A 21605-nucleotide genomic window follows, 5' to 3' on the forward strand; every position below is an offset into this window, starting at 1 on the left:
CTGGGATTCAAAGAGAAGTTTGTGGACCATATTGGGCCACTCCCAGCAAAGGAAAACAAACAATGTCAATAATGATCCCAGCCTATAAGTGCCAAAGTGATGAAGTGGTTAATAACACACACACACACACACACACACACACACGTAAGAAAGTAATATAATTCTACAGGGAATGTGAGAAAAATGTTTATTTGGTACATGTAGCCTTGAAAAAATTATTGAATCTATGATTTTAGAGCAAGAAGAAATTATGGAATTCATTCATGATTGTTTTCTTAGATTAGAAAACAGACCTAGAGAGAAAAACTAAAAAGCCTGAAGTTCCAAAGTGGATTAGTGTCATGAAGGCAGAGAGACCTGTGGGCTGCTGCAGCCCCAGGAGTTGCTGTGGCTGTGACTCTAGCAGGCCTGGAATTAGCCTGAGCTGTCCTGCTGATTAAGTCAATGTATCTGAAGGACACTGTCGACTTGATTAATAATGTTTGTTACAGTTTGGATCTTGCCTGTCCCCCATCAGCCCAGTGTTGAAGGTCTGTTCCCCTGCTGTGGCGCTATTGTAAGTGGACAGGACCTCTGAGAGGTGGGTTCTGGTGGAAAGAAGTTAGGTCATGGAGAGTATGACCTTGCACTGGAGTAAGAGTCCCTGGCCCTTTTCTGTCTCTCTCTCTGTGCATCCTGACAACCACAAGGTGCACAGACCCCCTCTACCCACATATTCTTGCTATAATGTACTACCTGGCCACAGTCCCTAAAGGCATGGCATCAACTAACCATGGACTGAAACTCTGAAACCATGAGCCAAAATAATCCTTTTCTCCTTATAAGTCAATCATCTCAAGGTATTTTGTCACAAGAAATAGAAAGTCAACTAACACAGTGTTGCTCTCTAACCACGGGTCAGACAGTGTTTGGATGATTGGTACCAGCTGGTTGATACTGGTTATTAATAGAAATGAGCATGATGCTTTGTTCCTGAGCTCACTAAGTCCCCTGAAGAATTCTACTATTGAGGCTCATTGCATAGTAAGAACCAAAGTGACCAGAAAAACACAGAAAATATTTTAACATATAAAAAGAATTTTTAAAATATGAAAGACTCCATCCAAGACACCATTTTGGACTTGTTGAGTCCAGGGTGCTCCATGCTTATGGTGCCTGATAGAAGACAGAAAGTGGTGCTGTCACTCACACCCTTCAAGCTAAAGGGAGCTGAAGCCTGCCTCTTGGTATGCCATAGCTGTGGCTGCCAAGTGCATTCTCACTTTAATGCCATCACCATATAGTAATAACCCATCCTTCAATGTCTGCATGTCATTGTGGGTCCTCTGAATCTTCTTTAGTAATTGAACCCTGTTTCACTACCATCTTTCATGTACTGGCTAAGAACCTGCCACATGATGGGCCCTCAAACATTTCTTAAATTAATTGATGAATAACAAAGTAAAGAGAATTTGAGTGTCCTGACGCTGTCCACTATAACCTTTATAAAAGTTCTCATTAGCATTGAAGAAAAACAAATGTAATTCAGTGTGATAAATATCTCTCTGCCCAAAAGACAAAGAGCCTATAATTGTCACTTTTACTTCCTAACAGCCTCTATTCCCATCAAGACTGATTAAAGTTATGTAAGTGAGAAGATTATAGCAGCTGCTACAGAATGTGGGTTTGCAAGGACTGTCCCTTTTTGTTGCAGAGCACACTGGATTTCAGTGTGGTACTAGCAAAGGTGTCAGAGTCAAAGGTCATCACCTGACCTTGGAAATGGCTAGTGATGCTAAAGCACATCCATAACTACAAGGAAATCTTAAGTTCAATGTTAAAAAAGAAAATTTAGGGGTAGAGATATAGCTCAATAGTACAGCACTTGCCTAGCATACGTGACCCCTTGGGTTCAATCTCCAGCAGTGAAAAAAAACTGCATACATTTATAAAAATTAATACAAAATCAATTTTTTTAAAACTACCCTTATAAAATGGAAGGACTAGTATAGAAAAGATGTTGATGCACTCAAAAGAATGAAAGCACATTCACAGATCTCTTGCATCTAAAGATAGATGGATTCCCAAAATCTGCAATTTGAGCTGCACAGACCCGGCTCGAATCTCATGGACAAAACCAGAAATCAGTAGCTGAAGACAGATGGCAAATATTTGGTTATTTAGGCAATAATAAAAAGTACAGTCATTTCTAAAAATAAGCACCCCAACCTAATCACTGTAGCACAGAAATAATTATCTTGATTATTCTATTATGGAAAAGCAAAACAGAATTTTCTAAGGCTACATTAAGACACTCTAATATCTAACTCTGATTCTACACTCCAAACTAGAGGATCCCAAGCAAAGGTATGCTGAAAAATCACAGGCTCTGAAAACTAATGTTGTTGACCGTGACTCAGCAGCAGAAGCAGCTGCAGAATTAGGTGGAAGGACAATATTAAAATCACCAGAATATTGTTTCTTGGAAATAATGAAAAAAAAATGAATGAAATGATAATACAACTGTTATAATACTCCAAGTAAAATCATGAATTGATATTTAAAGACTCCAAGGAGTACAGAATTTTAACATTTATGGCTCTACCACTTACTATTTTGCCTTTAAGAAAGTAACTCAAACCTTTCTGGACCTTGGTTCCCCATCTTGAAATGGGCATAATTAATAATATTTACTGCATAGGCATTGAGTATATGGATTAAATGATGTTATCCATATAAAAATGCTTAGTGTCTTAGTAAATAATAAGCATAAGCAGTTATTTTATTATCACCACTATTATTACAGAAGTTTCATTCTCAGACCTATTAAAGCTTCATGACTTTAAAAGTAAGGTATCATCAACATAAATAATGAATAATAATTTTTCTCTCCTATAATTTATTATTGTCATATTTTCCCATTTATATTGCTGAATCTAGTTGAGGTTAGGTAAGCTTTAGAGCCAATTAGTATCCATGACTTTATTTGTTCCTTACATCAACATTGACAGGGGAGAGCTTATCCCCATTGGACTGAGTGTATGGAGTAAGTAATGTGTCCAAAGCCAGAAAGCTAGTAACCGGTAGCAACAGGAATCAGCGCCATACTGTCCAATCCCTACTTGAAGACTTTTCCCATCATTACAGTATTTTCCAAAATATCAACTTCATAATATTTAATTCCAAGCAATAAATGTGACCCTAAATAGATCAGCAGGAAGACCATGAATGGGAAGTCTACTGTGACACAGATCCACTGTCATGTAGACACATACACAGGAAGATGGTCATGGGCTTGACTGTGTTTGCAGTGATGACCTCATCAAACATTAGTATCATCATTTCCCACTAGGGCAAAGGTGTCCCCCAAAGGGATTTCAGTGTGTGTGGTCAAGTGACATGGAAGGTCCCTGAGCAGATTTCCCACCCCCAAAATGTCAGAAAGCATCTCCCACCCCACACCATCCATTTGCCTTCCTAGTCCCCTGTATTTATGACCTAAGGGATGAACTGCTCATCTTTCTCTCTCTGGCTAGAGCAAGTCTTATTTTATCCTCCCCTGTGCTTTGACTTGGCCTAAGCTGGTCCTCCACAGGTAAGAAATGCCTCTCCTCCCAACACCAAATGGGAAAATTTGACTTTTTTAAAAATTTTGATTAAAAGGCATTTGCTCCATGAAAAATGCCAAGCACCCACCCCACCATCCAAAATCATCTCTGCAGCCCAAATCTTCTATTTGTTTATTTAATCAGCTTTCCCTGGCACATTTCTCGAACTTTCTCTCTCCTCTTAGTTATATCAGCAGCTCAATGCCCTGATTCAAGTCTTTGCAGTTACTCAGCCATACACAAGGTCTAGGGATGGTGCTGGATGACCAAATGAATGACAGTGATCAATGTCCTGTCTTGTGTACGTGTCTGGGGCTTCTTCTCTACTGCTCATGAGCAAATCACTATGGAGGATTGAGGTATTTATCCAGATAATTTTTAAAAATGAAATGAGAGGCTCAGGATGTGGCTCAGTGATAGAACATTATCTAGCATGGCTAGGCCCCGGGTTCAAACCCCAGTGCTACAAGAAATATGAAAAGTGGCTTGAACTCAAAAACCTTGTCGGATAAGAAATTAAAACTATTGTCAAGTCTTTTCAGATAAATTTCTTAATTCTCCATTTCACCCTACATACATAGGAAAGGATTCCGAGAACAAAAGATCACAACTTAAATAAGTCCTTAAAAAAGAAAAAAAATTTATATTCAGAGAAAAGTAAGAAGGATTCACCTGATAAAAATTCAGAAAGAAATAACAGGAACTTTAAAAAGAACTATCACCCCCGTTGGATCTTACTATAACAGGCCACCCGCTACTCTTGATCAATCTGATATCTCTTGACTGTTATTATTTGTTGTCTGTCTGGAAAGGAAGGAGAGAGCGTGTGAGCTGGGATGGACAAGACTTAAAGAAAGTACAGTAAACTATCCACGTATTTCCCACAGGGGTAAAAGGACCTCTTCCCAAAGGAACANGAACTTTATTTTTAGAACACACACACCACACCACACAGCTCCTCAGGAAAAACCCTCAGAGCCCAACTGCCACCACCGGCTTCCCACAAGCCTCTCCACCTCCCCCACTCCTCCTGCTCTTGAGGCCGATTGCCTGGGTCACGTGGGTGGAGCCAAAAAAAGTCCCCCAATGAGCAGCTCCATGGTCTGAAAAGGTGGGGAAACAGCCCAATGAGCATCACCGCAGAGGAGCCAATCAGTTGGCGGCTAGAAGTTTGCTGGGGCCACTGTGAGCCAATCATCAGCTGGCAGATGGAAGTTTGCTGGCAGCTGAAAGTTTGCTGGGGCCCCTTCGGCTGTGGCTCTCAACAGTTTCACAAATTGCATTGGCAAGAATGAAGGAAGGAAAGAAGAGAGGGAGGAACAGAGGGATGAAAAAAACTGCTGACTACAAATTGAGAATGGAATTGTCACTTTGTGATATCGCTCCTGTCATCCTGAAGTTGTATCAGGGTATGAATAGTTAGCCTCATTCAATCCTGCTCGCTCCTGACCAGGTGGACCACATTTGTTGATTGCTGCCTTGAACATACCACCACTGGGAACTCTATGGCCAAACACCCCAGGTCCAGCTGAACACTATTCCATTCTTCTACAATGAACTATCTTTCTAGCCTTTGTCTCTGCCAGTAATTAAGACATGGCTTTGGACAACATACACCCAAGAGGCTTCAATTCCTGTCTGGCTCAGCATAGGACCCATGCCCCAATAGCCCCAGAGGTCAAAATAGCACCTTAGGAGGGAAGTGGGATGATCTAGACGGCTCTGCTCCTTAGTGTGGTTGGAACAGGACATGAAGGATGGCTTCCCCATGTGCGTCCTGAGAAAGACTGATCATAAGAAAGATGCCTATGAATAAAGTCTCAGGGTCAAATAAATCTGGAAAGAGTCTAGTCTGAATCTTCCTCTGAGAGCTTCACAATGCCTACAGGCATAATAAGGGGGAGAAAAAGACTTGCAGCAAAGAACTCTGGAATATGTCATTTAACCCAGCATATCCCAAATTTATTTTACTCCAAAACTTCTTTCCAGTAACATCTTTTAACATTGAAATTTAATTTGGGAAATGCTTGAAACTACACTTAACAGCTAGTGGCTTAGAGTCTAAGTTATAAGGCTTTGAGTGCAGAATCTGACCAAGAATTCTGGCAAAATATTGTTGTTCAGCTGAAGAGTTAAACTAGAAACAGGGGGTTTCAACTTTCTGACAACAAAACTGTAAAATCATCTGAAAATTTTACTTTATTAATAGGAGAACTATATTTTTGAAACAAGATAGAGAAAATGAGAACGAGATACATACTTTGTGATATTGCTTCATATTTACAACAGTAAATATGCTTCACACTTGCAATGGTCCATAGCAGTATATTCTATTTAAAATGATTTTCGATCAGGGACCTACAACCGAATTTTATGTCTTTATGTGGGAAAAATGAAGCAGAGAGCAAAGCAATTACCCAAATATTCCAAATCAACTTCTCTTTCTACAACGATAAAATTGTGCCTGTTCATTTTCAAATAATTTAAGCTTACTATGTTTGGGAGCCCAAGTTATCTGGAAAGTTATCATTATTTCATACTGTTTAAATATAATTTATTAATATATTGAGCCTTTAGGAAGATACAGTCATGGACTATCTTTAATATGACTAAGGAAATATCTAGAATATTATATAACATAGTACAATGAAAATTCCCCAATACCTGAGAATTAATGTTCCCATATTTGTAGTTCTAATATATACTAGGAAAGAAGATTTGAATACTCAGTATCATGAGTACCTGTATCAGAGATTCCTAAAAACTCAATCCACCCAAATATAAATCATATAACATAAAATTTATAAATTTACTGTTTAACTTCAAGTATCTCCAGTAATTCAATTAAAGTCTGTCCACATTTGTGAAGGGAAAATCCCAATCGCATGGAACTAATCTGTATTTCAGATTACCAATTTTTTAACTTAACACTTACCAATTTTTTCAAAATAGTTTTTAAGACCCAGGCCAACCCATAAAATGATCTATTCAAATTGAAATTTAGGTGCTGTTGCCTGTTTCATTTTTTAAAATTGAGGAACGTAAAAACATAAATATGTTAAATTCTCCCTTCTCCAGAATACAGCTGGTAAATATGTCACACGGTAATACAATAGGAATCACAGAAAACACATTCCAAAGGATTTCCTCTGGCTAAAATCTTGGAGGACAGGAAGCTGATAATGAACTTGTTAGATTGAACTTTTCTCTTCACTCATCCCATTTCAGTCTAGTGGTCAAAATGACCATGTTTTCAAGTTGCCCTCGCGGCAGTGCCTTACCAGTGTAGATGCTGGCATTGGAAGCTGGGATACCAAACTGTGACTCGATGAACTTGGGAATGAAGGTAATGAAAGCAGTTACAATGGCACTCTCAGCTGTGTATGACAAACTCACAAAAAGGAATGTCATGTTGCTTAAGATCCTGACAGCTGCTCTTGGTAGGTCTACAAAATGACAAAAATGACAAATGAATGTTATAAACAATGGATGGAAAACAAAATAAAACTGAATTGTTTTTGAAATGAACTGCAAGTAGCCGTTCAGCAATATTTGCCACAAGAGAATAAAAACAGAAAGATCTGATGACGATTAGAAAACAACCCCTTGGTTCAATAGAGCTGGTTTTGGTTTGATGTTTTAATTATCAACCAGAATAAGGAAATAACACACCTACAACCATATTCATACACAAATATCCTTACAAGCAACACCCAACCTGTGACTCCTATTTCAAAATCTGTTTAAATTATTTGTATTCTTTATTGATTGAAGACAGTTATTTTCCATGAAGACCTCTGAGTCCATTTAATGTGGGAATTACCTGCAGATCAGTCCTAAATTAGGGTTACCAGTTCCCCCAACATCATGCCCCTTACAACATGCATTTCTAAGTCGCCATATTGTTGACCTCACATTGAAGATGCCCACAGCTGAGGAACAGGAAGGTGATGTCAGGCACCTGGTTCTCCAGCCTCACTTAGGAAATAATCATAGCTAAAGAAGCTCAAAAGGATAAGGCCATCAGATCAGACATTTTCAGGTACTTTGCACTGGAAAACAAAGAACCATGATCTCCCCAAGGGGAAGGAGAGCCCAGAGATGGTGGCTTAGCATCTACTGGACCACCCCTCACGAAGGAGAAAAAAGCCTCATCCTTAAGTCTAGACATTTATTTCACAGAACTTGCTACAGCTATATAAGCAAGTATTTTCATTGCAGCATTGTTTATAACAGAAAAAAAATAAGGGGGCCAAAGGTGCATCAATGGGAAACGTTTAAATAAATTAGTTACATAATGGAATACTACAGAGTAGTTTAAAAGGACACAGAGCTGCATGTACTAGCACAAAAGAACTCTAAGAAATGTTGTTATTAATGATTAAAGCAAGCTGCAGAAAATGTACATACATATATAGTGTCACAAAAATCAAACAAATCAAACTAATGTACTTATATGTGGTCAAATATATACTTCTCCAATGTGTCAAAATGCATTCTCCTGTCACATACAACTAATTAGAACAAATTTTTTAAAAAATTAAAAATAGTTATATACTTATCAATATATATCTTAAGGGCTTAAGTTGTATGAACAGGATTGAATTGGGAAAGATAAGAATGAAATGAAATTCTGTGTATATATTTTGTATTTTTTGTATGTTTGTAATGTAAATTAATGCACATTTAGGTAATTTTTACATTTCTTCAAGGAAAAATAAGTTGCACTATTTTTGACAAAGTCATCTCAAAGAATAGTTATCCCCTTATGCTCCAACACAATACAGTGATTTCATTAAAAATGAACAACTTTCATTGAAACTGTAATTCATAGCCTCTTATTCCTCAGAATCTAAAATTAATAAGCCAAGACTATTTGCTATAATTGTTTAAAAATTTAACATTCTACATCTTAATTCAATTTTTAAAAGTTTAGCATTTTGAAAGAACAATGAAGCTGTATACTTTATTTTTTAACATGGACAAACACACCAGAGAATAAAGCCTTTCATATTACTAGCCAATACTTTTTTGCAAACACAAGATTAAAATGTCACATCCAAAATTTTAAAATTAGAAATTTTAGAAATTAGAAAAAAATAGAAAAATTACCTGTCTACATATAAAGATTAACATTAAGTTTAGTTGATATATTTAAAGCCAATGTGTTGAATCAAAAACATCTGGGAGAAATATAAAATAAAAAATTTTAATACAAAAAATATGTATCCCATACATATTTTAAAATATACCAGTTATACTAAACCGGTTTTCCATTTAGACTCACCTGATACAATAAAAATGTAGTTTCAAACATAACTCAATAGAAATAGGTTTTGGTTCTCTTTCATTAAAAAACAAGGTCTGCTTTTTATTTAAGTAGAATTTAGAAAAGTTCAGACTTTCAAAAACTCTACGTTAACAGTGCTGGGGATTGAAGCCAGGGCCTGGTGCATGCTGGTGCTCTACTCAGCTACCTCCCCAGCCCAGATTCCTTCTTTCTTCCACCTTCCTCATCCCCTTTATTGAGGCTGAGCTTTCAGCCTGAATGCCCTGCAGGAATGGAGGGCGCAGGTCCAGGGTTGTACCTTCAAGTAGTGGCACTGAGTGTTTTCTTACATACAGAGAGACAGAGCAAATAATTACAGAGTAATGGGAGTCTGCTTTCCAACTGCTAGGAGTTGCAAATACAGAAAAGTAGACAGTTCAATATCAGTTTGGAGCTGGAGATATTGTTATGAAGCAATTAGACAAATAAATAAATGATTAGATAGATAAGATAGACTGGCAGCGATAGATGACAGGATCGATTATATAGATAGGCTAGATAGATACATAGAATAAATTGATTGACAGGTGATAGATGATAGATATGTGTGCACTTCCCAACTCTGTCTGCTAACAGGTCTTAGAAATAATCACACTCTGATAGGAATGAGCTCATCTTGTACTAATTTCTTGGTTTCTAACAATCATTTTCCACTAACAGGAACCAGAGAAATATCTAACTTCAGAATTGAAGCAAAGAACAAGCAAGCTGAGCTTGGGAAATCTTGAACAAGAAGTAAGGAAGCCAGGCGCAGTGATTCACACCTGTAATCCCAGGGACTCAGGAGGCTGATGCGGAAGGATCACAAGTTCAAAGCCCAGTTTCAGTTACTGAGCAAGGCCCTAAGTGATTTAGCAAGACCTTGTCTCAAAATAAAAAAAAAATAATAATAATAAGGGCTGGGGAGGTGGCTCAGTGATTAAGCACCCCTGGGTTTAATCCCCAGTGGCAACCTGGGAGAATCTGAACTCAGTAGATGTTAAAAGCAGTCGGTGAAAATCTAATAGGAACAAGATGCAGTCAATCCTCATTATCTGTAGATTTCATATTTGCAAATTCACCCACTATTAAAATTTCATTGTAGCCCCAAAATTAATACTTAAAAGCACTTTTACAGTCATGCTCAGGGTAGCAAAAACTTGAGTTGTCCAACCCATCCGTTGGGCTGGGCTGAAACATAGCGACTCTCCCACCTTATTGTTTCAGCTTTCATCTAGTAAGTGAGGATCCTTTTCACAATATAGCGTCCTATCTTTCTCTTGCTTTCTGTTGGTGACTTGCTTTTTAAATGTTACCAAGGGTAATGCCGCCATGCTGTCTCACATTCCTAAGCACAGAGTCTGCGAGGAGCTTATGGAGAAACTGCATTTGTTAGAGAGACTTCCGTTAGGCAGGAGTTACAGTGCTGTGGTGTGGTGAGCTCAATGCTAATGAACTGACAATATATGTTCAATAAGGGGTCTTTAGACAGAAACTTAGGTAAAATAAGGTTTTATGGGCTGGTAATTATGTAGTGACAGGAACCCAACTCTGTGTCTCCCTGGGAATGATGCTTCAGTATTCACTAATTCAGGGTTCATGGTAACTTGGTAGAACAAAACTGTTGCAAATAATCAACTCACTTTACAAAGCTTCAAAATAGTTCCTAACAAAGTATTTATAGATTATTTTTTGACTAATAATTATCTTGTACTTATTAACTTAAGCAGGGAGAAAACCAGCAAATGCAATTCTATCCGGTGACCAAAGTTAACCTGATTATGGGGTGAATTAACACCTTCTGCCTCTGTTACGATGCACTAAGCATGGCATCATTTGGGTGGTAGGCCTATAAAACTACAAAAATCAAGAAAGGACATCAAACCTAAACTTCATTCTATGAAGTTAATGGTTCTTACATTTTAAAAAGATCAAGGTTATGCAAGACAAGGAAAAATGAGAAACTGATATAGATCAAAGGAGAATTAAAGACACAAAAACTAGAAGCCAGGTGCACTAGCACACACCTGTAATCCCAACTACTCAGAAGCTGAGGCAAGAGATTCACAAGTTCAAGGCCAGGCTTGAACTCACCAAGACCCTGTCTCAAATTTTTAAAAAAGAATTTAAAGGGCTGGGGATATAGCTCAATGCATGCATGAGGCCCTAGGTTTAATCCCCAGTACTGCAATAAGAAAGAGAGAGAGAGAGAGAGAGAGAGAGAGAGAGAGAGAGAGAGAGAGAGAGAGAAAGAAAGAAAGAAAGAAAGAAAGAAAGAAAGAAAGAAAGAAAAGGACACAAAAACTAATACACATGGCCCTGGATTGGATCTTAGACATAAAGAACGTTATTGGGAGCAATCATCAAAATTTGAGTGGGGCCTATAGTTTAGATGTCAGCATTGTTTCGATGTTAATTTCCCATTTTTTGACGCCTGCCCAGTGATATAGGAAAGTATCCTTATACTTAGGAAACACAGGAAAGTATTGGGATCAGGAAAACATTGTGTCTGTGACTTCCCAGAAGTGTTAATGGTTAAGAAATCATTATAGGGTACAGGATAACTGGAGCTCTATGGGCTATTATTCTTCAGCCTTTATGTAAATTCAAAGTTATTTCAAAAACATCAAGTTTAAAAAAATTAAGTTAGCAAATTATTTGCTAAATCTACAATTTTACAACCAAATACCTAAATTTTTATGCTGCAGGATATATTTTAGATCGGTTTCTCGGTGTCATTTATAATTGTGTCCTTATAAAATCAAAGATGTAATAAAAAGCATGGTGAAGGAGAGGTGATGAGATAATGATGGTGATTATCATTTTTGATCATTTAATGCTAAGAAATCTTATAAATTCAATGATAAGAGCAGACTGACAGACCAAGAAATGCCTTTAAACAGTTGTACGCAGGAATAAAATTCCATTCAAACCACCAAATTCAAGAGAATATAATATAAAGAGGATTATACTTAGAAATTGCTTTTAAAAGAAGTGTTAATTTCATTGTCAGATCCTTTGCTCCTTCAGGATAGACATCAGCAGCAGTGCCTGTGACCCCATCATCCTGTGCACCTGGACCAAGTGTTAACATTGCACTTCAATCCCAGCAGGGCTGTGTGGAGACACATTTGATGTGATCCCTCCTAGCAACCTTGCAAACCTTTATTAGAGTTTCAGAAAATCTGGTTTGCATGGTGTGACATCGATTCTTGATAAGGGACGGTACTGACAAGAGACTGAATCTGTCACATGAGGGCAGCGACCACAATTTATTCTTCTCCAAAGCGATGGAAATCACACTGTGATAGGAAGCAGCAGATATTTGGGTCTGTTATTTTTTGACCCCTAGGCCAACATGCTCCAGCATATGTGGAAGTATTTATGCTCATTCATAAAAAAATAAATCTACAATTTAAAGTATCTATTAGTCCAAGGTCTTTGGAAGAATAACATTTTAAATGAGCATCCATTCCAGCAAACCTGAGATTTGAGGTCATTTTCAAGGGGGCAGAGGGATAAACCTACTGAGAGGTTATTTAGTGAGAAATGTATCCCATGGCGGAGAGGGATCTATAAGAACCCATCACGTGAATGCCTCTCACCTGTGGTTCCTTATATAGAAGTTGCAAGGTTTTAATGATGTGCCCTGATACCCCACAGTGAGCTGACTGGACCAGGGGAGGGGGCTGGACTCAAAGGTGCAGGCAGCCAGCAGGTAGGGAAGGCCAGGAGAGGGCTGGGCACCCCACATGAGCAGACAGGCCAAGCCCTTCACTTGCTTCCCTTAGAGTGTCTGCACTTGAGACATGCAGAGGAAGGATTGGGACAGCATGAATGTCTTGAATGAGAGACAAAACAAACAAACAACAACAAAAAAAAAAAAAACCTAGCAACAACCACAACAAAATATATATTTGAAAAAGACTTTCCCCAAAGGGGACTGACCACACGTAAGAGACAAAGGACCAGCTACTATCAACCCCACCACATGCTGCAGGTCCCGAGGAATGGAGCTCCCAGATGGCCTTCCAGTCTGACGTCCTGTGATTATCTGACCATAGGCTCCATCCATGCCAGAAATCCTCGTCTCTGTGCTGTTTTCAGTATCCCCCACCAGTATCCTTGACAAATGTCAAATTCATCCATATGGTTCCAGATTAGCATCCCCTCTTTTAGGGAGCTGTCCACAGCCCCTCCAGACATACCCCTTCTCCCTCGCTTCCACTTCCAGGACACTTGGTCCAGTCATCAAGTCCAGTATCACTGTGTGTGTGTTTACCTGCCTGTTCCCTTTAAGAGACAATAAATGCTTTGAAGGCAGAACCTTGGTATATCTGCACTTATTTAGCTCCTGGCCTATGGTGGGCACTCAGAAAATAGACTTCAAAGGGGTTAGAGGCATAGCTCAAAGGAGAGTGTTTGCCTGTTATGCACAAAGCCCTTGGTTTAATTCCCAGCACAACACACACACACACACACACACACACTTGGAATGCATTCATTCATTAATATTCTTTAGTACATCACAACAATAATTTGTACTAAGACAATCTATCTGTATACTTGTGAGAAAATGAAGTCGATTCCACAGATGAGCTATTTGCTCCTGGGGACAAGATGCAGTATTAACAAAACAAGAGTCACAAGATGAAGGGTGGTCTACAGTGGTGGACCTACTGAAATGTCTGAAGGACACGATGCATGATTCTTTTCAATGCATGACTCTTTAAAGCTAAAGAATTCTTACCATTAAAGATTTCAGACAAAGAAAAATTAAAATGTTAATAGGAGGAGGAATATAATATTCATTTATACAATATTTCATCTATTCAGGATGTCTCGGAAAGAGGCATTTCATATGCTTAAATCTTTACAGAACTGAACAACTGCCTCTTGAAAGCAAAACATCTTAAAGTAGCTGATGCATTAACAGATATTACTAGACAATCCACAGCCCAATTTGACATCTGCTTCGGGATTCAAAATTGTAATTGTGAAAACTAATTTCCCTATACTAATTAATTTTAGCATATTTTTTAGCTTTTCATTTATTTTCTGATTTTTTTTTCCTGGTTGCTATAAAATTCTTTCTCCATGTCTGTTGTTTGTGTGTTTGTTTTTACCTGCTGATAGTCTCTTTTCTCATCAACTTTCTCTGTTATGTTCTTCTAGCATAAGCTATCAATTTTGTTCTTTTTACATTTTTTCCTAATCTAAATGGGGTAGAATGAGAAGCTGCTTGTTTTATTGTTATGCCAAAAACATGAATTATTACTATGAAGGAGTTGACTAAATTGTGTTACCTAGGAACTTATATTCCTTCCCAGGTATAAATTATATAAACATTAAATACCAAACACACATACTGAGCCCTCTTTATATTTTTTGTAATTTTCTGACCCAGATGTCTTTAGATGTACTATCTCTTGTAGAGAAAAAATTTTTTTCAAGTTTAGCAGCCCATGAAGTTTATTCACATAAAATACAGACCTTTCTAAGACAACTAACTGAGGTAAGAAGGAATAACATAAAATGAACTATTGTGTCTGTTTTGGGGGGTTTTGGTAGGGAGGGTAACTAAGAATTGAATCCAGGGGCGCTTTACCACTCTGCTACATCCCCAGCCCTCCTCGACCCCTAGATCTTTTTATTTTTTATTTTGAGACAGGGTCTCACTCCGTTGCTGAGGCTGGCCTTGAACTTGAGATCCTCCTGTCACACTGCTATGATTACAGGCATGCGCCACATGCCTGGCACAACAAACTGTTTCAAAGTGAATAATCCAGTGGTGTTCAGTAGAGTCCCATGTGGAACCACCACCTCTCACTAGTTTCAAAATGTAAATGCTTTCCTACAATAAAAATTTAACTGTTTCATTTTCAGGAATAGGATTGGAATTTGCTTTTGTTTTAGTCTTTACATATTTAGTACTTTCTAAATTTTCTACCATGAACATATTTAACTTTTATGATCTTAAAAAAAAAGGAAAAACTTCAATTTTTAAAAAATGTGGAAATGTGTCATTCACCAGGAGAAATCTTCCCTGACTCAAGCAGCCAACCTATGAATTCCTTCCTTTCCTTCCTCTCACCTTCCTTAGAATGTACATACCTCAGTATTAAGAGTTAACATATTATATTGTTTGTATCTATTTTTCCTTTTGTCTCCCTTCCAGAGCTAGGACTGTAACTTTTCATATATGTTATCTTAAGTTCTTAGTCCTGTGATATTTACTCAACAAAGATATTTCACAGAGAGAGGACAAAAAAAAGAAAAAGAGAAACTTTCCTAAGATAGATACTGTCAGCCATCTACTCAACACTTAAAATGATATTTGGGGATCAGTCTAGTCCTTTCCTAAAAATCTTAGATACTATAATACCAGTGGCCAGTGGCTCAGGTGGCTGAGGCAGGAGGATTACAAGTTGAAAGTCAGCCTCAGCACTTTAGTGAGGCCCTAAGCAACTTAGTGAGAACCTGCCTCAAAATATAAGGAAAAATATAAATAAATAACAGGCTTGGTATTTGGCTTAGTGGTTAAGCACCCCTGGATTCAATCCCTGGTACAAAAATAAAAAATAAAAACTTAGATAATGCCAATTTCTCACATAAAAGAGCAATTGAACAAACAGATAAAAGGCAGCTTAAATGAATTAAAGTAAAACAAGGTATAAAATTCACATTGGACACAAAGAGACCAAAAGTAAAAGATGGAAACAACCAGTGTGGAAAATTGGTGCTATGTAAACAGTTGGTATTTTTATTGATATGTTATGAAATAATGCAATACCACCAAAATACAGGGTGCTTTTTTTTTAAGTGATTAAAATTTTTTCCCACTTTTTTATTGGTGCACTATAGATGTCCTAATGGTGGGGTTTGTTGTTCTGTATTTCTACATTCACACAATATAAAAAGGCAATGTGGCCAATGTCTCTGCACAGTACTTCCCCTGTCCCTCTCCCCCTCCCTCCCCCACTCCCTTTCCTATATTCTACTGATCTCCCTTTGATTTTCAAGAGACTCCAACACACCTTTCTTTTCCTTTTTCCTCTCTAGCTACCACATGTCAGAGAAAACACAGCACCCAGGGTGCCTCTCTAAGGTGCAGAAAGCCCTCCCGAAGCAGGGGGTAGGGAAGGTGGTAGGAACATGGCAGAAGCAGCTTCTGGTGATGGTTACAGTTGAATGAGGCCAGCGAAGGGATCCTCTGGCCACACAACCTAAGGTTCTACATTCATTGTGTCTTAAAGTCCTGCTGGCCTTAGAGAAGGCCCTTTCCAGGGACAGACAATTCTCAGAAGCAGCAAAGGGCTTTGTCGACAAGACAGCATCTTACATAAGCAAACCTACCAATCCAAAGTCAGTGGCACCCACCACCACCTTGTCCAACTCTCACCCACCAAGCCATCACGCAGGGCCAGCTACCAGATCCCATATATACCCCACTGTACCCCACTATACCCCGACCCTTACGGACATAACTCGAAGCAGCCAACCCCAAACAGCTTCCCAAGAAAACCCCATAAAGGATCTGGCCTCACCCCTACTTCCTCCTCCTGACCAAACCTGGCGCTCTCCCTGGGGCCCTTGCACGCCATGGCCTGGCCCTTCTCCTGACCTTTCAGTAGTGTTGACCTCTTCAGTCACCACTCAGGTATCTCTATAAATTAAAATCACCTGGGTATGACTACAGAGCCACTTCCTTTAACACCTCTCCATAAAAGTCCTTGATTCCCTTCTTTTAAAGTATTTAATTTTAACTAAAGTATTTAAAGTATGTAAAAATATTTCCCCTTAGGGCTAATCTTTTAAGCCGTCTGATACATCAAAAGGCTGGTGGGACTATCACCCCATACCACAAAAACCTTAAGAACATCCTCGTGGCCAGCACCTGTGTTTTAGAGCAGGTAAAAACTCCTGCCTGTTACTCAGGAGCATCAAACCATTTTTTAGCCAGGCCTTTTGGCAAAACCAGTCTCTCAGGGTGTTCAACCTGGCCAACACAGGACCCACATTGCACTCCCTTCCTGCTTGTTTTTTATGAAACTAATTATGCCATGGGATATCCCCGATCCCAAGCCTCCACAAAAGTATTCCAAGTCCTTCCTGCACTTCAGAAGGCTCTGGTAAACAGTATCCCTGCTTAACTGGAGAAGAGCAGAAGGAACTAGATGGCACTGGTACATCACAGTCACCTCCCAGCTTAGTTGAGGGAGCCCTGAGCCACTTACCTACAGACAGGCGGGCAGAAAGGGCAGTAGTAGGGCCGAAATGCATCCTTAGTGGCTACTGGCCACAATACTTCCTGCTTATTTAAATCCAGCACTAGTGAGTATTTTCATGCATCTTTCTAAATGGATACTACTTGACGAGTAACACCACCGCTATTTTGCACTGATTCTGAAAAAAGATCTTTGCGGGGGAGTGGAGGGGGGCAGGCCTGTTATCATTTACCTTGTGCCTCATAAGTTATATGTCCAAATGTAAAAGTTTGGCTTATCACAAGAAAACAAAATAAAAATAAAATAAATGAAATAAAAGTAAAACAGAAATGAAATAAAGAATAAGAAACAGAGAAAACATAAACAGAGCAGGCCATGAAAACTGGAGAAAGGAATTAGTCTGGCCCTAAGACTCTTCCTGAGCTTCAAATTTGACTGAGTTTCCTGGCCACCAAAGCAAAAAGTTCTATAATCATCATAATCACAAATACAGAAACTCTCTAATTTCTTCATGGAAAACAAAGCTTTTCCTAACTCTCTGCTCTAAAGCAATGGCTGTCACAGTGTAGTCCCTGGACCAACAGCATAAAATGCTAATTCTCAGGCCCCAGTCCCAACCCAGATCTCCTGAATCACAGACTGTGGACCGAGGCCAGCAACCTGGGTCTTAAGAAGCCTTTCTGGTAGGGCTAACGTAGGCTAAGTTTGAACCACTGTTATTAAGAGATGAAATTTTATATGAAAGACACTGAGCAATGATCCTTTGGTAGATATGGAGAATTCAAACATCAGCTTTCATTGAAAGCTGCAAACCTAAAACTGAAATGCAGTTCAGAAAAGACAATATGCAAGAAGGCTAAGATAATGTGGGGCGCAGGCTTGTGGCTTTTGGTGGTCCCACTTTGCTGAGTCAAAAATCAGCCTTCATACAGCCCATGATATACTTGTTCTAAAACACCCAGCAAAGGGACATGTGCACGGGTGCTTAATATTCTTGGGAAACTCAAATTCAGAATTTATTCCTTCTGCCTCTCTCAAATAGTTCCTGCCCCACATTATCTGAAACCCTAAGACCATCTTCAGTACCTCCCCTCTTCTGTCATTCCCTGGCCAGTTGTCACAACCTACAGAAATGACCTCTTTCACAGAGCACAGTGGCATGGCACACGCCTGTGATCCCAGCAACTCGGGAGGCTGAGGCCAAAGGACCACAAATTTGAGGCCAGCCTCAGTAACTTAGAGAAACCTTAAGCCACCTAACAAGACTCTGTCTCAAAATAAAAATAAAAAAAATTAAAGGGGCTGAGGATGTAACTAATGGTAGGATTTAATCCCCAGTACCACAAAAGAAAAATAAAGAAACAACCTCTGGGGCTGAGGTTGTGGCTCAGTGGTAGAACACTTGCCTGGCATGTGTGAGGCCCTGGGTTCAATCCTCAGCACCATAAATAAATAAATAAATAAATAAATAAATAAATAAAATAAAATAAAGATCCATTTACAACTAAAAAAATGTTTTTTTAAAAAAATGACTTTTTTCTTCCCTCCTCTCATTCAAGATTTCATTCATTAAATATTTATTGAATACTGGTTTTTGGTATCCTAGAGGGGGTCCTGGACCCAATGCCCTAGAGACACCAGGTGACAACTGTACATCATTGGTTATTGATGAGTGCTAAGGAGAAAAATAAAAGAGGGGAGGAGGTAAGAACCATTGAAAGGGAGGTTGAAGGTTTTTTTTTTTTTTTTCTTTTAATAGGGTGGCTAAGGAAGTCCTCACTGAAAAGTCCTCTTTGAATAATATATCAAAGAAAGTAAAGGGCTATAGGGAAAACATTGCCAGCATAGGAGTGGCAGGTGCAAAGGCCCTGAGATACATACATGCCTGACACATTTGAGGACCAGCAATAAGTTCATCATGGTTGCAGCGGAATAAACAAATTGACTGAGAGGCGATGAGGTGGAAGAGATAATCAGTGTTAGGTCAGGTAGGTCCTGTAGGGAGGAGACTTTTCTATAAATGAGAGAGGAGACCCGGAAGCTCTGAGCAGTAGATCCCCCTTGCCACTGTGTGGAAATCCCCAGAAGTAGGCAGGGAAGATACAGCAAGACCAGTACAGCAGGACTTTCCTACTCTTCTGGTCAAACCTCACTTGGGCTCTGTCCCAGCTTTCTTCAGGGGCCCCCTTCTTCCATTCTCCTCCTTTCCCCCCTCATCTACCTCATCTAACTCTTGGAGTGCTTCCAAATACCTGCCCACACCTTTCCTTCCAAAAAGGAAACCATTCTAGCAGGACATGGTGGTTCACAACTGTCATCCCAACTACTTGGGAGGCTGAGGCAGGAGGATCGATGGGAGTCCAGGAATTTGAGGTCAGCCTAGGTTGCACAGCAAGATCCAAGGGTCATCTGAAGCCCCTCCTGCTCCAGGTAACCTTTCCCGATTCCTCAGTTGGTCCTCCACACCGTGTGTCTATCCTTTTTATGGCCCTTAAAATATTTCCACCAGTATCGTCCTGTCTCCCTCTGTGGACTCCAAGCTCTCTGAAGACAAACATGGCTCCCTCATTTTATAATGCCCATGGCATGGAGAATGGAACCCTCCAGAAGAACGACTACACTCTGAGTTTAGTGATGCTGACGTTATCCTGTAATGGACAAAAATCTGTAACTTTCAATGATTTCTTTAATTTCAGTTCACGGCCTCAAACTATCTTATTTAGTTAAGCTATAAAAATATTGCACTCTAACACTGACAAAACTCTAGCAGAGAAGCACGATCTGTTATATTTTGTGCCAAATTAATAACACTAAGCAATTTGGCTTAAAAGATTTAAAAAAAAAAAGACAAAAAAGGAAAATTTTTCTTATGGTTCACTGTCACCAGAAGATTTCTATATAGAAAGATGCCCAGTTAAATTTGGAAGGCTTTAAAACACTGGACCTCAAACCACAGGAACACTGATCCGCTCAAATATTTTAAGTGTTTATTTTTATTGGTAGGATTTTGATAGAATCAATGTTAATCTCTTTTTGGAAAGGTAATGCAGACACACTGAGAATTCGACTTCACCCTTTGTGGTGTATACACAGCCTTACTCCTGCATAATTTATAGTAAGAATCTGGAAACACTGAGTCAGATTTTCCCATCATCTGTCACGAAAATGTGGAAGCAGGAAGTGGAAAGTACAGGGTGTTTTCTTCCAGCATCTCAGCAAGAGAACTTCCAAAAAGGGAACCATCCTAGCAGGACATGGTGGTTCACGACTGTCATCCCAACTACTTGGGAGGCTGAGGCAGGAGGATCGATGGAGTCCAGGAATTTGAGGTCAGCCTGGGTTGCACAGCAAGATCCCAAAATAGAACAAGCAAAAAGACAAAGGCATCATTCTGTATAGCCCAAATAATTTTCTTCTTACAGAAGTGTATGTCACTAACCCAGCTATGGTTCCACATCCTCTTTAAAATAATTTGAATTGATGTCCAAATATCACAAAAAAACATGAAGACCAAAAGAAGCTCTGTTCCAGAAACAGAAGGAAAAAGAGGATCTGAAACTCAAACTCAGATTGAACTCAAAATGAAACTTAGCAATCATTCTTTAATGTAAGATCTTCATTATGAATCTCAGCCATGTAATACAAATTATATCAATAGTGGAATAATCCCCAAGAATTTACTTTGTCCTTTTAAAAGTCAGATTCAATATTAGACTGTTACTTGGGGATGATATGCATTCCATACTCTAAAAGAAATCAATGTGTACAAGATAAACATGAATTAATTTTAAATAATGTAAATTGAATATTCCAAAATCGTCAGTATGTTTGAAGCATTGTTAGCAAAAGATTTTCAGCATAACCTCATTAAAGCAGTATTTCTTTCTAATGAGATAAAATGACTATTGAAGTTCCAGTCTAGATCTGATTAGAGAATCCAGCACAGACGGAAGTAATAAAATAGATCAGCTCTGAGTCCCAACCAGGAATTTTAGCCAAGAGGAATCTATCATCATAATCCAGGGTCAGGGTGAAAAGGAGAATTTACCAGAAATACTAACTAGAAACTGATTTTATAAACCAGAAAGCCATTACCGTTCAAAGACTTCTCTTATTCTCTCCTGTATCAGAAAATATCCTGAACCATCAAATTCAGTGTAGAAAAGACTAGAACAAGAATCACTAGCAGGACAAGAAGCTGACCCCCCCCCCAAAAAAAAAGCACCATACAGATTAAATTTCCAAAAATCACTTCTGAATTCTGTGAGGTCTTTTCACCATTGTTGACCCTGCGTATCTAAATATGGGTCCTGCAGAAACACGCTCCCAGACAAGGATTCAATGCCAAGTGATTGGTTGGGGAGGTTCAGGGAGCGCCAGGCAGGGAATGAGGTGGCCATGGTGCTTGAGAAGTGAGCAGCCTTGAAGGATATAAAAAACACCTCAAAATCGCCTCATCCAAGAGATGAGTGTTTACTGCCA

The 21605-nt window shown here is 39.0% G+C and overlaps 1 protein-coding gene across 2 annotated transcripts in view; it reads right to left on the reverse strand.

Annotated features, from left to right (window-relative positions):
* Slco5a1 (solute carrier organic anion transporter family member 5A1) overlaps positions 1–21605 on the reverse strand; it is a 136844-nt gene that overhangs the window by 47890 nt on the left and 67349 nt on the right. The window contains exon 5 of one of the 2 annotated variants that reach the window (XM_048783026.1): positions 6869–7033. The exons of the other annotated variant lie outside the window; for it this stretch is intronic. Coding sequence (XP_048638983.1) covers positions 6869–7033 — 165 coding nt within the window. The remainder of the gene's footprint in view (positions 1–6868; positions 7034–21605) is intronic. 2 annotated transcript variants of the gene reach the window in all.

The sequence above is a fragment of the Marmota marmota genome, unplaced genomic scaffold, assembly GCF_001458135.2.
Source record: "Marmota marmota marmota unplaced genomic scaffold, marMar, whole genome shotgun sequence".
Lineage (NCBI taxonomy): Eukaryota > Metazoa > Chordata > Mammalia > Rodentia > Sciuridae > Marmota > Marmota marmota.